The sequence below is a fragment of the Mobula hypostoma genome, chromosome 2, assembly GCF_963921235.1.
Source record: "Mobula hypostoma chromosome 2, sMobHyp1.1, whole genome shotgun sequence".
Lineage (NCBI taxonomy): Eukaryota > Metazoa > Chordata > Chondrichthyes > Myliobatiformes > Myliobatidae > Mobula > Mobula hypostoma.
The window spans coordinates 118,745,766-118,773,170 of record NC_086098.1 but is presented as its reverse complement, the minus strand read 5'-3'; the positions used below and the strand labels follow the sequence as shown (position 1 = coordinate 118,773,170).

Sequence of the window (27,405 nt, the reverse complement as noted above, 5' to 3'; positions counted from 1 at the left end):
GTTGACCTTTATTGAAAGAGAGTTGGAGTTTAGAAAAAGCAAAGTATTGTTACAATTGTACAAGGTACTGGCGAGGCTGCACCTGGAGTGCTATGCACAGTTTTGTGAAAAGAATTTTAATAAAGGATACACTGGCATTGGAGTCAATCCAGAAGAGATCTGGAAGGTAATTTATGTGATGAGAGTTATGCTATTATGAGTGGCTGAATTAGAAATACATACTCTGAGTTCAGAAGAACGATTAATAATCTTACTGAAACATTTAAGATCTTTAGGGACCATGACAGGATAGAAGTTAAAATGTTTGGTTTGAGTATCTTGCATAAGAACACATGGTTATAAAATTAGACGGGTGTCAATTAAAACTGAGGTATGTAGGAACTTCTAGCTGAAGGTGGGTATATCTTTGGATTCCTCTATTTTCAAAAGATTATGGAGGTTAGGTCATTATAGGTATTCAAATTCATAGGGACATACAGCACAAAAGGAAGCCCTTCAAACCAGCTGATCATTGCCAACAAAGATGCCCATCCAGGCCTTTTCTTTCAAACTTTTAACGATCCTCCACTTGCCAGATGTCTCTTACCTGCAAACAGTATCTCTCTACCAGCTTTTGAAAGTTGCTATCCAATGCCATCAAAATTAACCTTCTCCCAATTTAGGACTTTAACTTGAGGACCTATCCTGCATAACTATCTTGAAATTAAGAGAATTATATCACAAATCTTAAAGTGCTCCCCCACTGACACATTAACTATTCCCCCAGCCTCATTTTCTAAGAGGAAAGCAAGTGTAGCAATAACAGGAAAGGTAAAATCATTTTTACAAACTATTTATTCCTTCAACTATCTCTGATTTCTTTTCATATACATTCCTCTAAAAAATTGTGTTATTGTCACATATACTAACGTACAGTGAAAAACTTTGTTTTGCCTCCCACCAATATAGATCATTCCACTGAGGTAGTACAGAGTGAGCTGCTTCGATGACTATCACCCAGATGCACTCACATCTGCTGTGATGAAGTGGTTTGAGAGGTTGGTTATGGCCAGAATCAATTCCTGCCTAAGCAAGGATCTGGACCCACTGTAATTTGCCTATTGCCACAATAGTCTACAGCAAATCCAATCTCACTGGCTCTCCACTCAGCCTTGAACTACCTAGATAACAGCAATATCTGCGTCAGTTTGCTGTTTATTAAGCATCACGTACAAAATGCTGGATTTAGGCAGCATCTATGGAAAAGAGTGAACAGTTGAAATTTCGGGCCGATACTCTTCATCAGGACCCAGTGTTTGTGCAGTTTATTTATTGATTACAACTCAGTGTTCAATATAGTCTTACCCTTAGTACTCATCAACAAACCTCAAAACATGGACCTTGGTACCTCCTTCTGCAACTGGATTCTTGACTTCCTCATCGGGAGACCACAGTCAATGTGGATCAGAAATAATATCTCCTCCTTGCTGATCATCGATACTGGCACACCTCAAGGGTGGTGCTTAGCCTATTGCTCTACTCTCTCCGTACCCATGACTGTGACTAGGCACAGCCCAAACAGTATCTATAAATTTGCCAAAGACACAACTATTGTTGGCAGAATCTCAGATGGTGATGGAGAGGTGGACAGCAGTGAAATAGATCGGTTGATTGAGTGATGTTACAACAACAACCTTGCACTCAACGTCAATAAGACCAAGGAACTGATGTGGACTTTAGGAAGGAGAAGTCAAGGAAACACACTGGTCCTCATCGAGGGATCAGCAGTGGAAAGGGAGAGCAGTTTCAAGTTCCTGGGTGTCAACATCTTTGAAGATCTATCCTGGGCCCAACATATTGATGTAATTACAAAGTAGGCATGACAGCGGCTATATTTCATTAGAAGTTTGAGGAGATCTGGTATGTCACCAAAGACAAGCCAATTTCTACAGATATACCATGGAGAACATTCTAACTGGTTACATCACCATCTGGTATGGAGGGGTCACTGTACAACATTGGATAAAGCTGCAGAGAGTTATAAATTCAGCCAGCTCCATCATGGGCACTAGCCTCCCCATCATTGAGGGCATCTTCAATAGGCAATGCCTCAAAAATGCAGCATCCTTCATTAAGAACCCCCATCACCCAGGAAATGCCCTCTTCTCATTGCTACCATCAGGGAGGAAGTACAAATCCCTGAAGACACACACTCAACATTTTAGGAACAACTTCTTCCCCTCCGCCATTAGATTTCTGAATGGACAATGAACCAATCCATGAATACTGCCTCACAATTCTTTGTTTGCTTTATTAAAAATCACTTATGTAAAGTTTTAGATATATATTTCGTATTACAATTTATAGATTTTTTATATATTGCACTGTACTGCTGCCTCAGAACAACATATTTCATGACATATGCCAATGACATTAAACCTGATTCTGAATGAAGTTTACAGTTACAGAGAAAGTGCATTGCAGCTGGACAGTAAGGTGTAAGGCCATAATGAAGTAGATTGTAAGGTCAAGAACCCATCTTCTTGTACTAGACTTGCTGTATTACTGCAGGATAGAAGTTGTCCTTTGAACCCAGTGGCACAAGCTTTCAGCCTTTATACCTTCACCCCAAAGGGCAGAAGGAAAAGAGAGAATATCAAGGGTGTGTGAGATTTTGATTATATTGGCTGCTTTACTGAAATAATGAGAAGTGTAGAAAGAGTCCATGGGGGGAGGGGTGATTAAATTGAAGTGACTTTATTACTTACAACTTCACATACATGAGGGTAAAAATCTTTACATTATGTCTCTGTCTAAATGTGCAATGTGCAATTTATAATAACTTGTAATAAATAGTGTGTACAACAGGACAGTCAATATAGCACAGAAATACAATTGTATCAGGGTGAATTAATCAGTCTGATGGCTTGGTGGAAGAAGCTGTCCTGGAGCCCGTTGGTCCTGGCTTTTATGCTGCAGTACCGTTTCCTGGATGGTAGCAGCTTGCTCTGATGTGCTGTGCTGTGTCCACAATTCCTACTGACTATTGGGGGTGGGAGGCTTATAATAACATAAAAGTGATCACCCCTTTTATTCCTAAAATGTCCATACATTAACATCTACAGTATATTTGCTTCAATTTTCTCATCAGGCACACTGCTGCCAGGTTAGTTTAGCCCTCTCCCCACTAGTCCCAACCATGCCTACTCATATTATTGTTTCTGTTAAAATTGAGGTTATTTTGAACATTGTAGACTGCAGAGATTGCAGAGTTCAGAGCGTCTGTGGGGTAGAGAATTAAACAGTGATCAGACACTCAAAATATGATTTCAGACTGAATAGAAGTGTTTCACAGTCACCCTGGTGTTTCACGAACATTCTCTTCTACACTAAACTGGGAGAAGTACAAGTGAATTCCTGTTTTACTGGAAAGGAATATTTGGTCCTGGTGGCGGAATAGGAAGAGGCAAAAGTGCAATTGTTGTACTGTGCAGTTATTTGGGAAGGTATTGCATGAGGTGGAGTGGTTGTTGATGGTGATGGAAGATTAAGCTAAAGCACATCAGGGAGAGGAGTTCTTTTTGCAAACCAAAAAGAAAGAAATATGAAGAAGTGTCCAGTGGAGGGACCAACTAATTTATCAAATATTTTGTTCCTCTGTCATGATACCTATTTATGTGGCTCAGATTTAGTTTCGTAATAACTTTGAGAATATTGATAGTTTTTTAAGTTATCTTTAGTACGTTTATTTTGATAACCTGCTTTGGCATGTTTTGTGATGTTAAAAGTATTAAAATTGTGCTTATTGTAATCTAGTATTTTGATTTAACGCTTGGAATCCATGTTTCAGTGTAGAAAACCAATGCAGCACGCCCTGCATGAATATTATGTCTTTGCCAATATGTGATGCCTAGAACCCTCAAATGTACTGCAGGAACAGTCTAAGGATTTATAGCTGTTGCAAGACTTTTTTTTACCGCAGTGTATACTGTTCTCTTGGTGTAATGACCAACCTATTAGCCTTCTTTTAAAAACGCAAACAACAGGAATTCTGCAGATGCTGGAAATTCAAGCAACACACATCAAAGTTGCTGGTAAACGCAGCAGGCCAGGCAGCATCCAGTCCTGACGAAGGGTCTCGGCCTGAAACGTCGACTGTACCTCTTCCTAGAGATGCTGCCTGGCCTGCTGCGTTCACCAGCAACTTTGATGTGTGTTGCTATTAGCCTTCCTGACTATTTTCTGTACTTTATTGCAACATTTTAATAATCAGTATTTGTGGTTTCCAAGGCTCTTAGTACCTCCACTGCTACCAGCTTTTCACCATTAAGGAAGTTCTTTGCATTCTTTTTTATGTTTTTAGTTATAAAATGTATGGCCTTCCATTTGTTTTATCTGTTAATATTTCTGTGTTAGTTAATACTTTGATTTTCATTGCTTAAAATGCCACTCTTCATGTCAGCAGCAAACTTGGATATCTGGCTTTCTAAGCTATTTATAAATAAGGTGAATAGTTGAAGTCTCTGCTGATCCACTTGTTACATCCTAACAATGAGACAAGATGGCATCTAGTGAGAGTGCTCATCCTGGCAGCAGAGAAGACTGGCTGTCCATACAGCTGGATTTGGAAACAAACCAAATGTTGGGGGAACAAACTAGGCACCATCAAACTCATAGCCAAAGCCTATATCTAGATTGGCCAACACTGTCAAGAAGGCTCAAGAGTGTGAAGCAATCCCAATATTACTGAACCCCTTTCAGCTGCAATTGCGCAAAAAATCAAGCCCCCTGAATTCTTCTCAATGGCCAGCCCACATAAACTGACCTATCTCTTAAAAACAGTGGCCTTTGAAAGGTGAGATCTGAACTGGACTTGACCTTGCTGTTCTAGTCTCCTCAACTAAGCTTAACTGAGAGAGGGAAGAGAAAGTTCACTAGCTTGATTTCTGGGATGGAAGGGCTGTCTTTTTGATTAAAAGTTGATCAGATGGGTACAGAAGAATAAAAGGGTACCTTATCGAAACATGTAAGAACTTGAGGATACTTCCCCTGGTGGGGGAGTCCAGGACTAGGGAGTGTTGTCGCAGGATGGAGACAGTGCTTTTAAGATTAAGCTAGGGAAGAATTTCTTTTGCAAAATCTTTTTTTTTGGCATTTTCCAAAACAGAAAACTCTAAATTCTGGATAAATATTTTCAGGGCTGAGATTGCTATTTTTCTGAATATTGAAGGTTACAAAATTAGACAGGAAAGTGGAATTGAAGCTTAGGGTTGCCAACAGTCCCATATTGCATGGGATTCCCATATCTGAAAGGAAAGTTGGCTGACCCAGATGACGTTGACACCGGATGCTAATTTTCCCCATAAAACCAACAGAGGCCGTGGGGGCGGGGCCGGGAATCCCCAGGACATCCACAACTCCTTAAAAGCAGCAACCAGTGACACCATCACCCAGTTTACTCTGACGGCCTGGAGGAACGCTGTGGAGGCTGCAGCTGAAGATATGAGGTAAGGACTCAGTATCTCCCCAGTGTCTGCCAGGACCCACCCACTCCCAGGATCATGTGCAATACAGTGGGACTTGTGGTGACCCTGGCTACAGCAAGCCCCATCCACAACTTCTCCCTTACTATTGGAATACGATGTTGGCAACCCTATTGAGGTCAATGATCAGATCAGCCACAATATTATTGAATGGCAGAACAGGCTAGAGGGACCATATGACCTGCTCCTAATTAATGTGTTTACATGTTTATGCACTAACAGAAACAGATTCAAATCCCTTACCATCAGACTATTCAGAATCAACTACAATAAAGCATATTATTTAAGATCCTTTGTAACAGTTTGACAGGAGACAGCTAAATAGTAGTAGTAATTAACAGAGAAGAGAAAACATAAGGAATTCTGTTTGGTCTGCTCATTTAACTATTAAGTTAAAGTCCCAGCTCAGGCAGTTCGTATACAACATCAAGCCAAAATGTTCCCAGTCGGATGAAAACTAAATAAAATAACTAATGAAATGTTAAGTACAACTAGTGTTTGCACTGTCAATAAATAACAAATTATATCAAAAAATCAAAAGTAACTTCATTAATTACTGTCATTTCCTAGTGTAACTCTAAAAAGTGCCTCTGGATTTTTTGTATCTAACAGAAAAATGCATAGCTAAGAGTTAGAAATAGCCAACGGGTGGAATTGTAAAAGTCATAACAGGACCTTGTTTTGTATATTCTGATTTTATTTGTTCCCTTTGCACTGTAACTTGGACATAACCTAACACTGATTCTGTTTTCTCTAGGACTGAAGGAACTGACGCTCAGTGCTAACCCTGCTATCACAGTGAAAGGATGGGCACGTCTGATGATTGCAGTTGCACACAGTTCTCAACTTCGTGTTCTTAATTTAGATTATAATCCATTAGGTGAGAAGGTCTAATCACAGGTGACAATGACACAGAATATTGCTTTGAGCCAACTCTGCGGGAACATCCTTTGAAATTCACAATATAAGAAATAGCCTTCTTCCACATCTATGTAGCTTCTTGATCCTCAATGCCATTGTGTAAGCTAATGGCTAACCGTGAACACAGAACAGTACAGGCTCTTCGGCCCACAGTGTTGTGCCAAACCAGCTAAAATATAAATCAAAAAGCCCAAAGAATAATCTCTCCGACCCGAACAATGCCCATATCCCTCCATCTTCCTCATATTCATGTGCCTACCTAAACATATACTTTTTGCCTCATCCCCACACTCCTTGATTTATTCAGTATCCAAAATTCTGTTGATTCTTGTCTTGTATATTTTTAATAACTATGCATCCTATCTGAAGTAAAGAAATCAAAAGATTTCTTTGCTGAGTAAATAATTATTTCTTATCTCAGTCCGAATTGGATGAATCCCAACCTTGACAAAATGACCTGAGTTTAGATCTTCCAAATAGAAGAAACAACTCTCTTGACATCTTACAGATTTCACTGATAGCACCTTTCATTGGAAGTACAGAAAACAGTCCTATTCATAGAGAAAATGCAGCATCCGAGGAGTTATTTATTCATTCACAGGATGTAGTGTATCCAGTAACACCACTGTTTATTGTCTATGCCTTGGTGAATCTGGAGTCAGAAGAGACCAGATAAGTACAACAGATCTCCTTCCCTGATGGACATTAGGTAACCAGGTTGCTTTTTACAATAATACAGTACATTAGTGATTACTTTTACTGGACTATTAACCATCTGCAAGACTAGTTATTTTTTGTCAATCTGTTGAATGTTTACTACATACCCTGCAAATGCACAATACTTGCTGTGTAGCCTTAACAAATATTTGTGCAAAGAATCCCTGAGAGCAGTGGCCAACATGCCGTTCAATTATTCCTGCACATTAACTTTACACATTTTATAAGATTGGTGGCTGTAATATTTAAAAATATTTGAACTCATAAACTCACATTTCCCATAAGAACATTGGAATATCAGAAAAAGGAATAGGAGTGGGCCAGGTGGGCCCTCATTCCTACCCTGCCAATCAGTGAGATCATGGCAGATTTAATCAGCCTCAATGCCACTTCCCTGTGCTCTCTATTGGATACATCTTGATTCTCTGAAAGTTGAAATGCCTGTCATTCTTCACCTTGAATATCAATAAGACTTTGTCTCCCGTAGCTCTCTGCAAAAAATAATTCTGAAGAATCACAAATGAAAGGAAATTTTCTTCATCCCAGCACTTTGTGTAAAAAAAAACGCTCACACATCTCCTTTGAACATTCCACTATCATTTTCAATGGTAAATTGGTTTGAAATAGTACAGGGTAAAACAATAACAATGCAGAATAAAGTGTTATAGTTACAGAGAAAGTGCAGTACAGGTAAACAATATGATACAAGATCCTAATGATGTAGATTGTGGGGTCAAGAGTCCCTCTTATCATACTAAGGAATCACTCAATAGTCTAATAACAGCAGGGTCGAAGCTGTCCTGGGGTCTGGGGGTATATGCTTTCAGACTTTTGTATCTTCTGCCTGATGGGAGATGGAGAAGAGAGAATGTCTGGGATGGGTGAGGTCTTTGATAACATTTAAAGTCAAAGTTCAGTTAATTCATGCTTAGAATATTGTGCTCAGTTCTGGCAGCCTGAGAGGAAGGAATTGGAAGCTTTCCAAAGAGTGCAGAGATTTATCAGGATGCTGCCTGGATTAGAGAACATGTCATATGCGGAATTGTTGAGCAAGCTAAGGCTCTTTGGAGCAAAGGAAGACACGAGGCAACTTGATAGAGTTGTACAAAATAATCGGAGGCAGAGATAGGGCAGACGGCCAGCACCTTTTCACAAGGCAGCAATAGCTAATATGAGAGGACATATTTTTAAGATGTTTGGTGGAAAGGATGGGATATGTCAGAAGCAGATTTTTTTTTACAGAGTGCACGGAATGCACTGTCAGGAAGAAGAGTGGTAGAGGCAGAAATATTAGGGACACTTAAGAGACTCTGCATGAATGAAAGAAAACTGAAGGACTTAGTGGGAGGGAATAGTTAGATTTATCTTGGAGTATGTTAAAAGAGTATGTGTTGGCACGTGGCCAAGTGGTTAAGGCATTGGTCTGGTGATCTGAAGGTCACTAGTTCGAGCCTCAGCTGAGGCAACATGTTGTGTCCTTGAGCAAGGCATTTAACCACACATTGCTCTGCGACGACACCAGTGCCAAGCGTATCAGCGCTAGTGCCCTTCCCTTGGACAACATCGGTGGCGTGGAGAGGGAGACTTGCAGCATGAGGAACTGCCGGTCTTCCATACAACCTTGCCCAGGCCTGCGCCCTGGAAACCTTCCAAGGCACAAATCCATGGTCTCATGAGACTAATGGATGCCTATTACTATGTTAAAAGATCGGTACAACGTCATGGGCCAAAAGGCCTATACTGTGCTGTACTATTCTATGTTTGACTTTTTAAATGGGGACCTTTTATTGTCAAACAATATTCCTTAGTTCTAGAAATCCCCTCTCAGGAAAATATTTCACCATCTGTACTCTTAGAAACTTTTATGTCTCAATAAGATCATCTGTCATATTTTTATATTCTAATGATTATCAGCCCAGCCTTTAATCAAACATCAATCTCTCCATTTGAGGAATTAACTTAATGAACCTTTTCTGCACTTTCAGCAATGCAGGTATATTTTCTTAAATTATAGAGATCAGAAGTATTTTGTATTCTAGGTGTGTTCTCATGAGCACACCGTAAAGTTGCATCAAAACTTCCTTGTGTTTATAGTCCATGTGCCTTGCAATAAAAGCCAATGTTCCATAAGCTTGTCTAATTAATTGCTGGATAATGTTTTGAGATTCATGAACTAGAACCTCCAGATTTTTTTCTACTGTGACATTTTATCAAGTCATAGAGTCATACATCAACATACAAATAGACTCTTCAGCCTACTAAGTACATACTGTTCAATTTCAATTTACACATGCCTCCCTCTTCTTGACTAAACTCACAACTTCTCTTGTCATTCAAAGTTACCTTGCCAACCTATCCTTCCTTCTTACTAGAACAGACCAGCCCTATACCAGAACCAGATTCGGGTTTAATATCACTGGAATTACTGAAAGATCAATCACCTGAATGAAGGACATAAATATACAGCAGCCAAATTTGCAGATCAAGCACCTACTTACACTCATTCTAACTGCTCCCCTTTCCTTCTCCCCACAATTCACTCAAGTCTTCCCTGATTCAATCAATCATCAAAGTATCGGGGGTGATTTACAGTGGCCGGTTAGCCTACAACATGTTTAAGTAGAATATAGAACACAGACAAATAATAGTTTGCTTTTTCTTCTTCCTTCCAAAATGGATAACCTCACATTTTCCTAGTTTATACTCCATCTGCCAACTTCTTGCCCACTCATGTCTTTTTGCGGCTTCACAGTGTCCTCAAAATTTACTAAGCCTCTCCTCTTTAAAACATCAGCAAATTTGACTGCAGTATATTTACCTCAATTAAGGTGATTGTTCTTTCAGTGGGAGAACATTTAGTAAACGGTGATTACAATTTCTTAAGTTTCAAGATTGTTTTGAGGATCATTATGACCTTGTAGGAAAGTATTAAGTTGGAGGAGGCCAAATTATAAGAGTATGGGAGACATAGTTGGGAATATCAATATTTGGGCAAGTTCACATCTGACATGTGGAGATTCTTTAAAGACCAACTGGTCATAAAACAACAAATTTCACGACATATGCCAGTGATATTAAACTTGATTCTAGTTCTAGTATAGATCCGGTTAGTTCCAGTAAGGCTGGCAAGGTAACCTTGAATGACAAGAGAAGTTGTGAACAAAAGGAAGCATATGTAAGGTTTAAGAAACTAAAATTGAACAGTACCCTTGGGTAAAAGGAAATCAAAAAAGAACACAAAAAAGAAATTAGGAGAGGCGATGAAAAGCCCTTTGCAAGTAGGATTAAAGAGAATCCCAAGCCATTCTATACATAATCATGAGCAAGAAGTTAAGGAGAGGATAGGATCACTCAGGAGTAAAGGAGAAAGGTTTAGAGGTGGATGAGGGTAAGGTCCTAAATGAGTACTCTGTTGGAATTCAAGAAGGAAATGGAGGATAGTAACGTTAGTGTGTAACATGATAGGGCACTTTGAGATAAAGAAGGAGATGGTGTTGGGTCTCATTTAGCTGGATAAGTTTTCAGGGCATTTTGGGATATATACAAGGTTATTGAGAGGAGGAGAAGATGAGATAGCTGAGGTCTTGACAAAGATCTTTGTGTGAGCTGTCTAGCCACAGGCAAGGTCCTGGAGAACTGGTGAGTAGACAATGTTCCTTTATTCAGGAAGGGAAATGGGAATACTCCATTGATTATAGACTGGTGAATTTCATGTCGGTGGTAAGGATGCTTTTGAAGAGGATTCTTGGAGATAGGATATATGAGCCCAATTAGGGCAGTGTGGCTCTATGTGGGACAGGTTATGCTTTGCGGACTTGATTGAGATTTTCATTGAGGTGATCGATAAAGTGGGTGTTGTCTACATGGGTTTGAGTTAGGCATTCAATAAGGTCCCTGATAGTAGGCTCATTCAGATCTATGGAGATTTGGCTGTTTGGATTCAGAATTGGGTTACCATGGTAAAGAGAGGGTGGTGATTGTTGGGACTTGTTCTAGCTCGAGATTCATGACCAGTGGTGTTCTACAGAGGTCTGCTGTTTGTGGTATGAAAAAGTAGATGAGTGGTTTAGTAAGTCTGCAGATGACACAAAAATAGGGGGGCATCCTGGATAGTGTAAAAGAATGCCAAAGGATATAGTAAGATGTAGATAATTTGCAGATACATGCAGAGAAATGGTAGATAGAGTTTTATCTGGGCAAGTGAAAAGTGCTCCATTTTTGGAGATCAAAGGGCAACAGGAAGTACACTTAGGTTCTTGATTGGACACAGCATCAAAAGTTACAGGGAGAAGGCGGAGGAGGGGAAAAAAGAATCAGCCATGATCAATGGGGCAAATGGCCTAACTCTGCTCCTGTCTTATAGTCTTACATGGTTAATGGCAAGACCAGCAACAACATAGATATACAAAAGGATCTTGGATCTTTCGCTCCCTTAAGAGTGCCTCTGCAAGTTGATAAGGTGGTTAAAAAGGCGTATGACATGCTTGCCTTTATTAGTTGAGGCACTGAGTTCAATAATCAGAAATTTATATGCAGCTTTATAAAACTAGTTAGTCCATGTCTGGAGTTTGCATTCAGTTTTGGTCACCCCATTACAAGAAGGACATGGAAGTTATGCAGAGAGTGCAGAAAAAGTTAGAGGCTGGAAAAACTTAGGTTAGACAGTCAAAGCCTGAAGAGAGGCCAGATAGAAGTTTATAACATGGTGAGAGGCATAAACAGTAGACAGTAGGTATCTTTTCCAAGGATCGGAATATCTAATGCTAGAGGGCATGCATTTAAGATGAGAGGGGGATGTTCAAAAGAAATAAGCTGGGCAATCGTTTTGCACAGAATGGTGACTAGAATGTGTTGCTGGAGGCAGGTGCAATAGAGACATTTAGGAGGCTTTAGATAGGCACATTACTATGTAGATAATGGAAGGATATTAACCATGTGTACGCAAATGGGGTTAGGTGTCATTAACTTAACTAGTTTGGCACAAATTGTGGGCCAAAGGTCCAGTTCCTGTGCTGTATTCTGTTTTAAAAGTTCAAGACATTTTATAAGTGTATGAAGAGCAAGAGGAAAGCTAGGGAAAGAGTGGGGCCCGTTAAAGACCAAAGGGATGCTTGTACAAGGGAGTCAGAAAATGGGGCCTTGTATTTAAATGAACAATTTTTAATCCATATTCACTAAAGTGAAAGACATTATAGTTGGAGATCTAATTTGGGATGGTGAAGTTCTAGTATGCATTCAGATTAAAAAGGAGGATATGTTTTCATGGGCATGAAGATGGACAGGTCCACAGATCCTGATGAGATGTACCCCAGACTGCCAGGGACACATAAGAGGAGATTGCTGGGGCCTTAATTAATATTTATATCTTTGCTGACTGCAGCTGAGGAGCCAGATAACTGGAGGACAGTAAATGTGCTGCCATCTTTTTAGAATGGCTGCAGGGACAGGCCAAGTAGTTTGAGTCACAAACATGAGAAAATGTGCAGATGCTAGAAATCCAAAGCAACACACACACAAAATGCTGGAGGAACTCAGAAGGCTAGGTAGCATCTATGGAAAGGAGTAAATAGTCGCCATTGTGGGCTGAGACCCTTCGTCAGAACTGGAAAGGAAGAGGAGAAGTCAGCGCAAGATTTCTTCTCCTTTCCAATCCTGACGAAGGGTCTCGGCCTGAAACGTCGACTGTACTCTTTTCCAGTGATGCTGCCTGGCCTGCTGAGTTCTTCCAGCATTATGTGCATGTTGCAAGTAGTTTAAGGCCAATTCAGGTAACATAATTGATTTAAAAAATTTAATCAATAAAATTCTGATTGACAGAATTAACCTAGACTTGAATTGCAGATTTGGTGGGAAGATCAGATCCTATCTAATTGAATATTTTGATGAAGTAACTAAATATAAATGGGATGGTGCTAATTATAAGTGCTATACCTATCGATCCACTCCTCCCTCATCTCTGTTCAAGGCCCCAAATAATCCTTCTAGGTGAGGCAACACTTCACCTGCGTATCTTTTGGGGTTGTCTACTCTATCCGGTGCTCCCAATGCGGCCTCCTCTACATTGGTGAGACCCAACATAGATTGACGGACAGTTTGTTAAGCACCTCTGCTCCATCAGCAAAAAAGCAGGAATTCCGAGTGGCCAACCAGTTCAATTCCAATCCCCATTCCCATTCTCTCATGTTGGTCCATGACCTCCTCTTCTCCCATGATGAGGTCATTCTCAGGTTGGAGGAGCAATGTGTCATATTCAGTCTAGGTAGCCTCTAAACTGATAGAATAATCTTTGAATTCTTTCTCTTTCTCCTTCAATACCCCTATCTGGCTTGTTACCTCTCTTCACCTGCCTATCACCTCCCCCTGTTGCCCATCCTTCCCTTCAGCTTATCTTCCATTCTCCTCTCCTATCAGATTTCTTCTTCTCTAGCCCTTTACCTTTTCCACCTATCACTTCCCAGCTTCTTGCTTCATCCACCCTCTTGGCTTCACCTATCATCTAGCTTGTCCTTCTTCCCTCCGCGCCCCCCCCCCCCCATCTTCTTATTGTGGCATCTTCCCCATTCCTTTCTAGCTCCAATGAAGGATCTTGGCCAACAATGTTGACCATTTTTAATTTGCATGGGTGCACCAACATTTTGTGTTTCAAATATAAATGGATGAGGGCATTACAGTTAATGTGATTTACATTGGTTTAAGCAAAGACCCACATAGAAGGCTAGTCCATAAATTTAGAAACCATGGAATCCAAGGTAAATTGGGAGGATTGTATCCAAAAATGAATTAATCACAGGCAGCAAAGGATGATTATGGAGGTTGTTTTTGTGAAGTCTGTGCCAAGCAGTGTACAGAGTCTGGTGCTGGACACCTGCTGTTTGGTATAACCATTAACAACTTGTAAGAGGAATGAATTCATAAGTTTATAGATGGGTGATATTGTTGAAAGTAAGGCAGGTAATTAGACCACAGAATGATATTGATCAACTGGGGCACAGAATATAAGAATCTTTGGTTTGGCTGTACTTGGAGTATTGAATGCATTTCTGGTTGCCCCCTTCACAGGAAGGATGTCAAGGCTTTAGAGAGGGTTCAGAAGAGATTTACTGGTTTACAACCAGTCATAAGGATATGTTGGACAAATCTGTTTTTTTTCTGGAGCTTTGGAGGATGAGGGGAGATCTGAGAGAAGTTATACTGAGAGGTGAAGAAAGGTTAGATAGCCAAAATTTTTCACCTAGGGTTGGAATGTCAAATACAGAGCAATAAGGTGAAAAGGGGACAATTTAAAAAGGATGTGTACGGCATTTTTTTAAAACACAAAGTAGTAGGTGTCTGGAATATGCTGTCAGTGGTGATAGTGGACATGATAGTGGCATTCAAGAAGCTTATAGGTAAGCTTATGGATATTTCGGTAATGAAGAGATAGATTATGGGTCCACATCCAAACAGAAGGGATTGGTTTAATTTGGCATCATGTTCGGTACAGATACTGTAGGCTGAAGGGCCTATTCACGTGCTGTTCTGTGTTCTAACTGGTAAGCTGAGCTTGGCAATGGCAAGGAGAATTTAGTCCTGATAATTGTGAGGAAATACATTTTGAGAGGTTAAAGACGGGTAGGAAATACACCATGAATGATAGCTCCTTATGAATATTGAGGGATTAAGGAATTTTGGTGTACAAGTCCAAAGATCCTTATTGGTAACAACATGGGTAGTTAGGTTGATGAAGGCGGCATTTGGGGTGCTGCTTTCATTGGTTGGGGCATAGAATACAAGAAGGAGGGCTTGTTACAACTTTACATTACATTGGTTAGGCCACAGCTGGAATTGTTTGTGCAATTCTGGTCAACACACTATAGGAAAGATATGATTGTGCTGGTCAGGGTGCAGGGGAGATCCACCAGGATGATGCTTGGGATGAAACATTTCAGTTATGAGGAGAGGCTGCAAGGGCACCTGATAGGGGTATGAGAGGCTCAGACAGAGTAGATGGAATTTTTTCTGATGACAAAGTTATTTAAAGCCTGAGGGTGTAGGTTTAAGGTGAAGAGAAAGAGATTTAAAGGGGATCTAAAGAAAACATTTTTCATCCAGAGGATGGTTACGATCTAGGATACCTTGACTGAGAAAGCATTGGAAAAAGGGATTCTCACAAATTTTTAAGAAGAATCCAGATGAGTAGGCTATGGGCCGGTAAATAGGATTTGTGTAGATAGGTGTCTGATAGTCAGCATGGATATGATGGGCTATTTCTGTGTGGTTTGATCCTCTGAGTGAGCTATGGTAAACTGGTTTCAATCCAGACCCCCAGTGCTGTCTCTGTGAAGTCTGCATATTCTCAGTTTGACCAGGTGAGTTTATCCCTGTTCCAGTTTCCTCCCACTTCCCAAACTGTGCTGGTTGGTACGTGAACCAGCTTTTAAATTTATTGCTATTGTGAGTAGGGAATAGAATCAGAGTTGCGATGATGAGCTTGAGAGAGAACTGGTTGCAGGGAGGTAAGTGGCGGGGGAGGGGGAGGAATGGAACTGATGGCTTTGTTACAATGGGGTAGAATTGATGGGCCAAATTCACTCCATCTATGCTGTATGGATATACAAGAAATATGGGAAATTGAGTAGAATGGAGGATTGAGGTTACAAGTTAACAAGCTTGGTGATGAGATTTATGGACTGAATAGAGGTGGTTTTCAAACCCTCGCTCAAACTGTGATTGTTCTCATCAGCAAAGTGCAGTAAGTAATGATTAAAGTGTATTAAACTGAAAATAGGTCCTTTGCACCTGGTTACAGATCAGGTGGTATACGCATCTCTAGCCCTGTAATGGAGAGGCTGTATTAATTGGTGGTCACTGTCATTAAATTACATTAATATAGATTGACTGACCTAACTAAGCCTGCAGGTGATCCAGTCAGAATGCTCCACAAATTCCTCTGGATCTCTAAGCCTTATAATAGAATGTGGAGTCAGTCTCACTGGGGCTGATATTACCTTCACAAGTCAGAACAGCTTGTTTGGAAGCAGGTTATTTTTAGACCAAGAACTATTCCCTTTACTATCAAGATGTTGCATAGCCTAGCAACAGCAGCTGACGTCAGGCACCAGATTTCCATGGCAGCTGGTTACATTTTATCAGTGCAAATTAATTTCTTCCCAGAAACAGGTTGATGAACTGGATAAGGTCACTATCAGTATTTCCAATGAACTGTCTGTTGAAGTTTTATTTCAGAAAAACCTTACTGTAAGAGTGAGGTATACTTACTAAATATCCACAAAAAGATGAATGTGACAATTTGGTATGGCTTAATAATATGATCACAATGAAGTACTATCCCCCGATACACTGATTCTGCCTTTCTTGCAGATTGAGAGATTATGTGAAGCAGTTACAGATTAGTACTTTAAGGTAGATCTACACTTTGGCAGAATGGTTTGGGGAAGTTGAACAAGACAGATTGGTCTTTGGGAATTAATTAAGGTGAATTACAATTGGATACGAGAATAGGGTGGATTACAGCATGGATACGGGCCCTTTGGTCCAAAAATTCCTTGCTGTCCATGGTGCCCTACCCCAGCTAGTCCTAAATTCCTGCATTCAGCCCATATCCTTCTATACCAGTCTTTTATGTACCTATCTGCATGCTTCTTAAATGCTATTATTGTACCTGCTTCAACCACTTCCTCTGGCATCTTCTTCCATATACTCACCACGCTCTGCGTGAAAAAGTTACCCCTCAGTTCCTTTGTAAAATTTTCCCCTCTCATCCTAAATCCATGCCTCCTAGTTGAGGACTCCACTACCGTCGGGAAAAGACTGTTACCATTCACCTTATCTAACTGTGACTGTAAAAATACATTACCAGTGTCCGTTACCTGGTTTACCAGTGTCCTTTACAGAAGAAAATCTGTCATTTCACAGTGATCACAGACCCGAAATGTAGCCCTTTTAGGTTGTATCTCCATCCAAGTACAGTTGGCCATGTCAGTGATGTCCTTGGTGTCTATGGTGACAGTTAATATATTTTATATTGTCGTTATTAAATCTAACAAATATACTGTAATTATAAGGAAGACGGGAAGCAGAAAACCTGTTTTGCCTGAATTTAATGCTGTAGTACACTATTTTTTTATATAGATAATCTCCTGCCACATTCAAAGATTTACCACTAATCCAGAACCACTTGGAACATTTGACACATTCTTGCCCTGCTAAGGCCTATTTCTGGCCTAACTCTAGTTCTACGGAGACACAAGATGCTAGAAATCTTGAGCAACACGCACAAAATACGGAGGAATTCAGCAGTTTAGTCCTGATCAAGGATCTCAGTTCGAACCATCAACTGTTCACCCCCCTCCATAGATGCTGCTTTACCTGCTGAGTTCCTCCAGCATTTTGTGTATGTTACTCGAGTGCAGGGGTCCCCAATCTTTTTTATGCCATGCGGCAATACCATTAAGCAAGGGGTCCATTGGCCCATGGTTGAGAACTCCTGCTCTAGTGCTACATCATGCAATTTACTCCTAAAGCCATCAGATTGACTGAAGATGGAAAATGAGTGTCTGCCACTGTTAATGAGCTTACCGTTCCTTTGCATTTTAGTTATTGAATGTTTAACCTGACCACATAATCAGTCAGAGACATGCTCATTTCTGGATAAGTCATGTTATATTTCTCGATATTTCTACTCTTCCTTCTGCAGGTGATCACATTGCTGGGATGTTGGCAGTTGCTGTGGCTTCTAGTCGGACTCTGGAGGTAGTAGATCTCGAGGGAACAGGCCTCACAAACCAGTCAGCTCAGGTATGCAGCCACTTGTTCTCATTAGAGAGTATGGTTTTCTAGTCGTTACTGTCCTTTAAATATTGGAAGCGTAAAAAAACATGAAAATTGGGTTCTTAGTCTTTATTTATTATGATCCCTTTTTTTATCAAGCAAATAGAGTCAGAGTTGGAAGCTGCCAGCTGACTTAGATGCAATACCTCGATGTTGTAGAGGTTGCAGATTCTCATGAATGTTGTACAGTGCTTTTATGTTACATGCCCTCCACAATTTTTCCTGTTGCCACTGGGTTTTCCAATGAAAGTTCCACATCTGGAATGGTTGTAAAGGGGAAGAACTGCCAAAAGTGTGGCATTCTGTGCCCAGCTGACAATATAGTTACTGCAGGTGAGGAAAATGTATCCCATTTTCAGATTGTAGACGAGATGTTAAATCCTGTGAGTCCTTGGGTTTGAAAATAGTTGGGAGGTTAAACGTGGTGAAAGTGACAATGCATCAAGAGCTGCCTCTAACTCACACTTCATGATGCACTGAAATATCTCCTGTGGAGGAGCAAGCTTATCAGCTTCAGTATGTGACTGTTTTACAAGGAAGGAGATGAACAAGGAGATTTTAGATGTAATTGCATGTGTCAGTGCAGAGGTCACTGCCAAAAGCAGCGATATCACCATGCATTGTGTGTGTGTGTGTGTGTGTGTGTCGCTAGTGCAGAACTTAAGTGGATAACCAAAATAAAGACACTGGGTGTTAGAAAAGAAATTAGGGAGGAGCAGCAATTCATGCGTCTCCAGTCTGAAAACAGCCTTTCACTATTACTCTCAAATTCCTTTCATTTTGTCAGATTGCTGCTTAAGCCATTTTATCCTATGGCCTTACATTTTGATGACAAGTAGTAATCCAGAATTTATGTGAAACTATCAATGTTTTGAAAGCTCAAATATACTATATTAACACTATTTCCCTATTTTTTCATCAAAATACTCTATCAAGCCAGGTAGAAGTGATTTGCCCTCAACAAATCCATGTTTACTATTTCCATTATTTTTGTCATGTTCTCAATGTCATCTGAGAAGGATGCAAAGGCACCAAAATGACACCATTATGTAATTTATCAACATTTCAATAGTGCTTCACAAAAGCAACATTAGATAAAATTCAACAGCATAAGGAAATGACAGGGAAGGTGATGAAAAGATTGGCTAAAGAGATAGATTTCCACTTTTATCTTGCAATTTGCAGGATATGTTTGGGAAGTTACATACAGTAATAGCCCATAGACAATTCTCTAACTCTGCTTTTGGTTTGTCTGTTTCAGATATTTCTGGATATGGTTCAGAATTATCCCACCTCCATGCGGAGCCTCATCCTTGCAGAAAATAACATTAGCCTGGAACTGCAGCAGCAAATCTCAGATCTTTTGTCTGAAGGAGAAGAAGAGGAAGACAATGATAATGAAGATCAAGAAGATTCAGAAAGAGAGAAAGACATCTGGATTAATCAAAGCAGTGAGAAACCATTTAAGTGGGGCACAACTATAGATGAATCAAAATATTAAAGTGTTGCAGTGGGTGTCTCCATCATGAGAGCTGAGGGAAAGATAGTACATGGGCTCTATGACTAATGTAGGGAGAGTTGGAGACCAGTGGTTTGAAAAGGGAGGTCCGGAGGCCATTGACCCAATGAGGTACTTGGAGGATATGGTTATCTGCAATAGTTATTGCATTAATTACATTCAATATGCCTTTGGTTGTTTTTGAGAACCATGAACAACTGCTGGATGAGTATGACTCATTTATATTTTTATAGGTCTAATCTTCACATTGGCAATGAATCATAGACAACCATTTGTAGCAGATTAAGAGCCCATGCAGCCCATGGCAGCTAGAAATTGAGCAACATAATTATACTTACCGATCCTTGCTCTGTAAGCTTGTAGGTTCTAGCTCTTCAACTGCTCACAATGCAACTCTTAAACATGATGTGGGTTTCTGCCCCCACTCCCCACCTCTCAGGAAGTGAATTACACACCCTTTATGTTCCTCAGAAAAAATTAAACTCTGCTGTATTCCCTCCGTTAATCAGCATAATCAACACCACTGACGTTCTCTTTACGGATGCATCTGATTATTAGCTTCTCCCTCTCAAATAGCAGGTTGAATTCCATCATACTATGATCACTGCTCCCAAGGTTTCCCTTATCTTAAGTTCCTTAATCAAGTCCAGTTCATTACACAACACCCAGTCTAGAATTGCCTTATCCCTAGTGGGCTCAACCCCAAGCTGCCTTAAAAAGCCATCTTGTAGGGATTCTACAAATTCCTTGTCTTGGGATCCAGCACCAACCTGATTTTCTGAATCAGCCTGCATCTTAAAATCCCCCATGACGATCATAACATTGCCCTTTTTACATGCCTTTTCTGTCTCCCATTGTAACTTGTAACCCATGTCCTGGCTATTGTTGGGAGGCCTGTATATAACATCTATGAGAGTCTTTTTACCGCTTCAGTTTCTTAACTACACCCACAAGGATTCTACATCTTCTGATTCTATGTCACCTCTTTCTAAGGACTTAATTTCATTTTTTTTTTATTTTACCAACAGTGCTACCCTGCCCCTCTGCCTGTCTGCCCTTCCTTTTGGTACAATGTGTACCCTTGGATGTTAAACTCCCAATTGTGATCTTACAGCCAGGACTCATGATGCCCACTAAGTCCCTACCTGTACTTTTAGAACTTTTAGTCCTGTTGTAACTTGTCATTTTCTGCAATAATGCTAAATTCAGCTGAATTAGGATGGCTACCTCCAATATTCTCTGCTATTGCCACCATATCCACTTACTAGTTCAGTCCATAACACCCAAGTTCATAGCTCCCTGAAAGTGGCTGCACAGCTTGACTGAGTGGTATTGAAGGTGTGTGGCATCCTTCCCTTTATTGGTTGAAGCATTGAATTCTGCAGCGGTTAAAGCTCAAGGGAGATGAGATTGAGATGTATAAGATTATGAGAGGCATAGAGTAGAAACTGGTATCTTCTTCCCACGGTCGAACTATCTAATACTAGAGGGCAACCATGTAATGTGATAGGAGATGCACGGGACAAGTTTTTTTTTTAACAGAGTCGTGGGTGTCTGGAATGAACTGCCAGAACGATTGGTGGAGGCAAATACAACAGAGGCATTTAAGAGGTTCTTAGATAGGCACATGGATGTGCAGAGAATGGAGGAATGTGGGCATTGTGCAGGCAGAAGTGATTAGTTCTGATGTGCATTTACTTACTAGATTACTATCATGTGCTGATGAACCTGTTACTGCGCTGCTCTATGTTCTAAACACCTGCTTTCTTACTGAACCTGCTTCTTCCAAATACTCTTTAAATGCTTTTCAGGAAATCTGCACATCCGGTATTTTTTACTCCACCATTGCCACTGTTAATGTTACAGTCATTGATGTTACGGATTACTAATGTCTTCCTATATTTGTACATTTCTTTTGACTCTCTCCTACTATTTGAGGACACATAGTACATACACTCTCAGCAATACAGTTCACCCCTTTTTGTTTCACAGTTCAAATGGTCTCATTTGTTATATGAAAACAGAAAATGCTGGAAATAATCAACAGGTAGTTCAACCTGAAATGTTAACATGAGGAAATCTGCAGATGCTGGAATTTCAAGCAACACACATAAAAGTTGCTGGTGAATGCAGCAGGCCAGGCAGCATCTCTAGGAAGAGGTGCAGTCGACGTTTCGGGCCGAGACCCTTCGTCAGGACTAACTGAAAGAAGAGCTAGTAAGAGATTTGAAAGTGGGAGGGGGAGGGGGAGATCCAAAATTTTGGATCTCCCCCTCCCCCTCTCAAATCGCTTACTAGCTCTTCTTTCAGTTAGTCCTGACGAAGGGTCTCGGCCCGAAACGTCGACTGTACCTCTTCCCAGAGATGCTGCCTGGCCTGCTGCGTTCACCAGCAACTTTTATGTGTGTTACCTGAAACATTAACTGTGTTTTCCTACCCATACATGTAACCTGACTTTCAGCATCTTCTCTTTTTATTTTTAGATTTCTACCATCTGCCATTTTTTGTTTCATTTGCCCTTATTTATTGATCTAGCACATTAACTTACTTGGTACTGCAATTGTTTCTTAACCAGGGTAGCTACACCTCTGTTTATAATTAACTGCACCCAATCTCATCTGTAACAAAGTATATTCATTTGCCATTCCTCCCAGCTTTATGCCACATTAGAGTAATGATCACAATATAACACACCCAAATGTCTATCAATTAATTTCCAAACCTTTTTGAAGTAATACACACCCAATTAAGCACGACCAAATTCTTTGTTTCCTTTTCCCAGTCTGTTTTATGTTTGAGAATCACCTAGTAAATCCCTACCTTCAATCTCCAACTTTGCTTCCCTCATTTTTCCTGCCAACCTCATTTAAACCCTCCTCTGGAGCAAACCTAATGCAATATTCTATGTGCTGTGCCAGTTTCGATCTAACCTATCTGGTTTGTACAGTTCCCTCAATTCAGTCTCAAAAACACAGCCGTACAAAGCTCTCCTTCCTGCACCATCTGTTCAATCATCTTTTATTTGCACTGTCCTAGCATTCCACTGGCATTTGACATTAAGAGTAATCTGGAATTTGCAACCGTTTAAGTTCTGTTTGCTAAATTTAATCTTAACTCCCTGTAATCTTGTTAAAGCCTGTGATATAAGAGGATGTTAGACTCGCTGGCTAACAGGGGACAAAGATTAGGCAAAATAGGTCTTTTTCTGGTTGGGGAAGATGCCACAACAATCAGTTTTCGGGTCTCAACTTTTGACAATCTACACTTGGATGAAGGGACCAGATTTCTAACGAGATAAGATAGGTAGAAATGAGAGCAACACACATCAAAGTTGCTGGTGAACGCAGCAGGCCAGGCAGCATCTCTAGGAAGAGGTACAGTCGACGTTTCAGGCCGAGACCCTTCGTCAGGACTAACTGAAGGAAGAGTTGGTAAGAGATTTGAAAATGATAGGAGAAGACAGGAGGGGGAGGGATGGAGCCAAGAGCTGGACAGGTGATTGGCAAAGGGGATACGAGAGGATCATGGGACAGGAGGTCCGGGGAGAAAGACAAGCGGGGGGGAGAACCCAGAGGATGGGCAAGGGATATAGTAAAAGGGACAGAGGGAGAAAAAGGAGAGTGAGAGAAAGAATGTGAGTATAAAAATAAATAACGGATGGGGTACGAGGGGGAGGTGGGGCATTAGCGGAAGCTAGAGAAGTCGATGTTCACGCATCAGGTTGGAGGCTACCCAGATGGAATATAAGGTGTTGTTCCTCCAACCTGAGTGTGGCTTCATCTTTACAGTAGAGGAGGCCGTGGATAGACATGTCAGGTAGGTGGTAGACATGTTAGGTAGAAATAAGATTGTGAAGAAGATATAGAGGGACTACAGAAGTATGGGTATAACAGAGTGAGCAAAGATATGGCAAATGCAATATAATATAGATAAGTATAAAATTTCCCATTAGCAGAAGAAAAATTCATAATATTGTCCAAATAATGAGAGAATGCAGAGTTCTGAGATGCAGAGAGACCCGAGTGTCCTAATGCATAACTTGTGAAAGGCTAATACACAGCTGCAACAAATATTTAAGAAAGCTAATAGAAAATTAATCATTTATTGCTCAGAGAATTGAATACAAAAGTTGAGAGGTTATGATCCAGTTATGTAGGACATTGTTGAGACCAGATCTGAAACACTGAGAAGATTGAAACGATTCAGAGAAGGCTTCCCAGACTAATATGTGGAATGGGTTGTTTTATGCGAGACTGAATGGATTAGGCTTGTATCCAATGGAGATTAGAAGAGAGAGGAGAAATTTGATTGAAACATGAGACTCTGGAAGTTTTAAAAAAAATACAGAATGCTGGAAGAACTCAGCAAGTAAAGCAGTAATTGTGGAGGCAAAAGATAAATGTCGACGTTTTGGCTTAAGATGCGCCCTTTGGACTCTATTGATGCTGCTTGACCTATTGCATTCTTCCACTCCCAGATTCTGCCATCTGCAGTCTCTTTTGTCTTCACATTCTGAAGAGCCTTGGCAAGGAGGGTGTGGAAAGGAGGTTTCCTCATGGGTGGAGGATCTACAACTAGGGGGTCACTATTTAAAAATAGGCAGTCATCCATCTAAGAGAGATGAGTTGAAATAATTCCTCCTAGAGTGTCTTCAAAGGGAAATTGAAGCAAAGTTTTGAATATTTTTAAGCACAAATAGTAGGTACTTGATCAACAGGAGGGTTAAAGGTTACCACCAGTACATATGGGTGCAGATTTGAATTTATAGTCAGATTAGCTGTGACTTCATTGCATGGAAGAATAGGCTCAAGGAGCTGACTGGCCTCTGATCTGCTCCTAATTTGTATGTTTGTAGGATTTCGGCCTCCATGTATGTGGTCACGTAGAATAAAACTTGACCTCAATTCATGAATACTACCACTCTGGCCCATGAGGCCTTAATCCCACTCTGCATGGTCTGCAGGTTAACTGGGGAAGAGTAATGAATACTTCTGAATCAATAATGATGACCATTTTCAAAATACACATGTTATTTAATAAAGCCCCCCCTCCTCCTCCACAGGCTCTGACCACTTTTACCTCTGTCTCACCAGATCAAGCGTCACCAACTATCCTCATGTCAACGGGCCTTGAAGATTCTCTGCTGGCAGAAACGGAAATGTAATAGTTGTCGATGGCAGGGTGTGTTGTACCACTGCTGAACCCAACCACACAGCACTATCATTAATGTCTCCTTGTCTTGCAATGCTGCCATTGAACTTTTTCACTGGACAGAACCAGGACCCTGTCCATATTTTATCACTTGGATCACATAGAGTTGTAGTCCTTAGCTGATAATGACTGAGAAAGCACCTCCAATCATTTCACATCAACTACCTTTATGCATTATTTACTTTTAATAATTTATTGAAATTCTATTAGTCTGATCAGTCACTGCACTGCAAAGCAAGAGAAATGGATTATGTGAAGCACTGGAATGTTTTGATGTGATAATGCACTGTGTAAATGGAATAGTTATTATCTATTATTGGAATAGCTTACATAGATCCTGTATTCAGCTTTGCTATCTCCTCTAAAGCTGCTGACTGTCCTGTCTGTAAAATGAGAATCTTACAGGGACTCACTGAAGAATTACTTTCTGCAACCTTTCCCAAGTGAAATTATGAACCAATTATGGAACCACAGTTCTCTTCACTGATCTAGAATGAGTCAGAGGTGATAATACTAAACTTTAGTAGTTAATGGAATAGTTATTCTTTCCCACATAGCCTCTGCTGCTATCTCCAATATGGTCTGAAAAGTAAATTGGGTTCTCACAGAATAAACATAAGTTACTTAACATCCCATAGTTATGCAGATCCCCATCTGACCCCATCTCTGAAGCCTGGAGTCTACCTTTGTACCAGGCTCATAAAAGGTGACAAGAGCAGGCCAGAGACTGTGGTGAGTGCCTGACGTAATAGTTCACAAAGCATTACAAAACACAACTCTAAAGTGTGATGGAATTCTCTCCACCTACCCTGATGAGTACAGTTTCAGCAACTCACAGGAAGTGCCAACTCCATTCAGGAGAAAGCAGTTTTCTTGATTGGCACTCCATCAACTACCCTCCATCACTGAAACTCACCCACAAGATGGATCATAGCAGCTCACCAAAGTTCTCCAATGGCCTAGACTGTCAAGAAGGGCAAGAACAGGCACTTGGAGCACCACCATCTCGTGACTAGTATATTGGTCAGAGAAATGAAGATAGCTCCAAGTAGATGGGATCACTGTTGCTTCCAATTCAACTTAATTGAGTGGGTTAAATAACAAAGTTCTTTAAAGAAGAGAAGTAAAGATGTGGTCCTGCACAAAGTTTGCTGGAAACCAAGAAGCAGAGGAATATGATAAGAAATTAACTTTTAATGAGACAGTGAATTATAATAGAAATATCAAAGGATTTATTTTTTGATAAATTTTATTCAGTTTTTAAGCAACAAATAATTTGCACCTAGAAAATGCTGAGATGTCCAACAGCAGATGAGCTCTTGTACCACCAGAGCTCTGACCAGAAGCTGCTACAAGTTCTGTTTGGGGTGGAGCTCAGCTGACTGTCAGGAGAAATGTCTAGATACCTAGCTTGCATCTGTGTTATCCCTCACAGCCGCATGTGCACACACGCACACACAAAATGTAAACGACTTGCAGTCATTGTGTGATGCAGTTGACTTGAATACTGACCCAAAAGCAGGCAGAATTTTCCCTGCACATTCTTCCAATGTGGAGGCTACCAGGTGAGGTTAGTTGAACTGTGGAAGAAACTACAGATTTAAGAAAATAACTCCAAGCAACAAAACCCAAATAAATTACATATCTGACATTAGAACTGCAGAGATAGCTATGAAAACTGTTGCTGATATGTGCACATCATGAAATATAATTTCATAAATCCAACTAAATCAGAACTGTTTCTCTTTCCACAGCTGCTTCCTGTCCTGCTAACTGTTTCCTGCATTTTCAGTTTCAATTATCATGTCACAATGCTTGCTTGCTTATTCAAAAATAAACACTGCAGAATTAAATGAATAGATTTCTTTCACTGTTTAATCAAGCAGTATACTCAAGATTGTGGCTTGACAAAGGTAAGAAATAATGAATAATTGCTTTCTGGAACCAGGCAGAGGAGAGAATCTTTGGAAAGAAACTGTCAAAGAGGTCCAACACAGAAATTGGTGCTCTGGGTGCTATTGACTTAAGAGTTCAGGACCTCCAACAATTGCAGGTCAATGCAATCAGTCAGTGGATGCGATAGACTGGCAAGGTGAGTTCATTTACTCTGGTGTCAGACTGTTGTTGCAGCTATCTGCAGAAGGGCTGAATAGCCCTGAGCTCTGAGGGTTTGCATAGAAGAGCAGCTGAAGACCCCTTCCAGGTCTCAGGCTGGTCCCCTGAGGGATGATCAAAAGTGATATACATGGTTTCTTACTAGCCGATGCCTGCTCACTAAACTGAGAAACCATTTAAAAATCTTTGTGTTGCTACAACATAAGCTGGTGTTAACAATGTTCACCTTACTTTATTGTGTGATGGAAGGATTGTCCTGATGGCAGGGAGAGAGCACCTTGGGATCTGATGCTGCAAGTAGTGTGATGGAGACTGCTGCATCACCCTCCTTATCAACATCCTCACTATCCCCTCAAAGGCAGGTGCTGTGAATCAAATAGGGTACCATTTAATCCAACTGTAACTGGAAGATGGAAGCTCTGCAGATTCATCAAAGCTGGGTGGAGATTTGGGTGAGAGGGGTAAGATTTAATGGGGATCTCAGGCAAGTATTTGACACATAGTGTGGTGGATATACCATATAGAACAAACTGCCAGAGGAAACAATAGAGGTGAGTACAATGACAATAC

At 40.5% G+C, this 27,405-nt stretch overlaps 1 protein-coding gene across 2 annotated transcripts in view; it reads left to right on the top strand.

The window, feature by feature from the left end:
* Positions 1-26,561, top strand: part of lrrc73 (leucine rich repeat containing 73) — a 37,150-nt gene extending 10,589 nt beyond the window's left edge. For both annotated transcript variants that reach the window (XM_063040541.1, XM_063040540.1), the window contains 4 exons: positions 6,280-6,402; positions 17,857-17,957; positions 19,252-19,441; positions 24,603-26,561. In XM_063040541.1, the coding sequence (XP_062896611.1) occupies positions 6,280-6,402; positions 17,857-17,957; positions 19,252-19,441; positions 24,603-24,673 (485 nt within the window). In that variant the 3' untranslated portion in view covers positions 24,674-26,561. The remainder of the gene's footprint in view (positions 1-6,279; positions 6,403-17,856; positions 17,958-19,251; positions 19,442-24,602) is intronic.
* Positions 26,562-27,405: the final 844 nt, after the last annotated feature.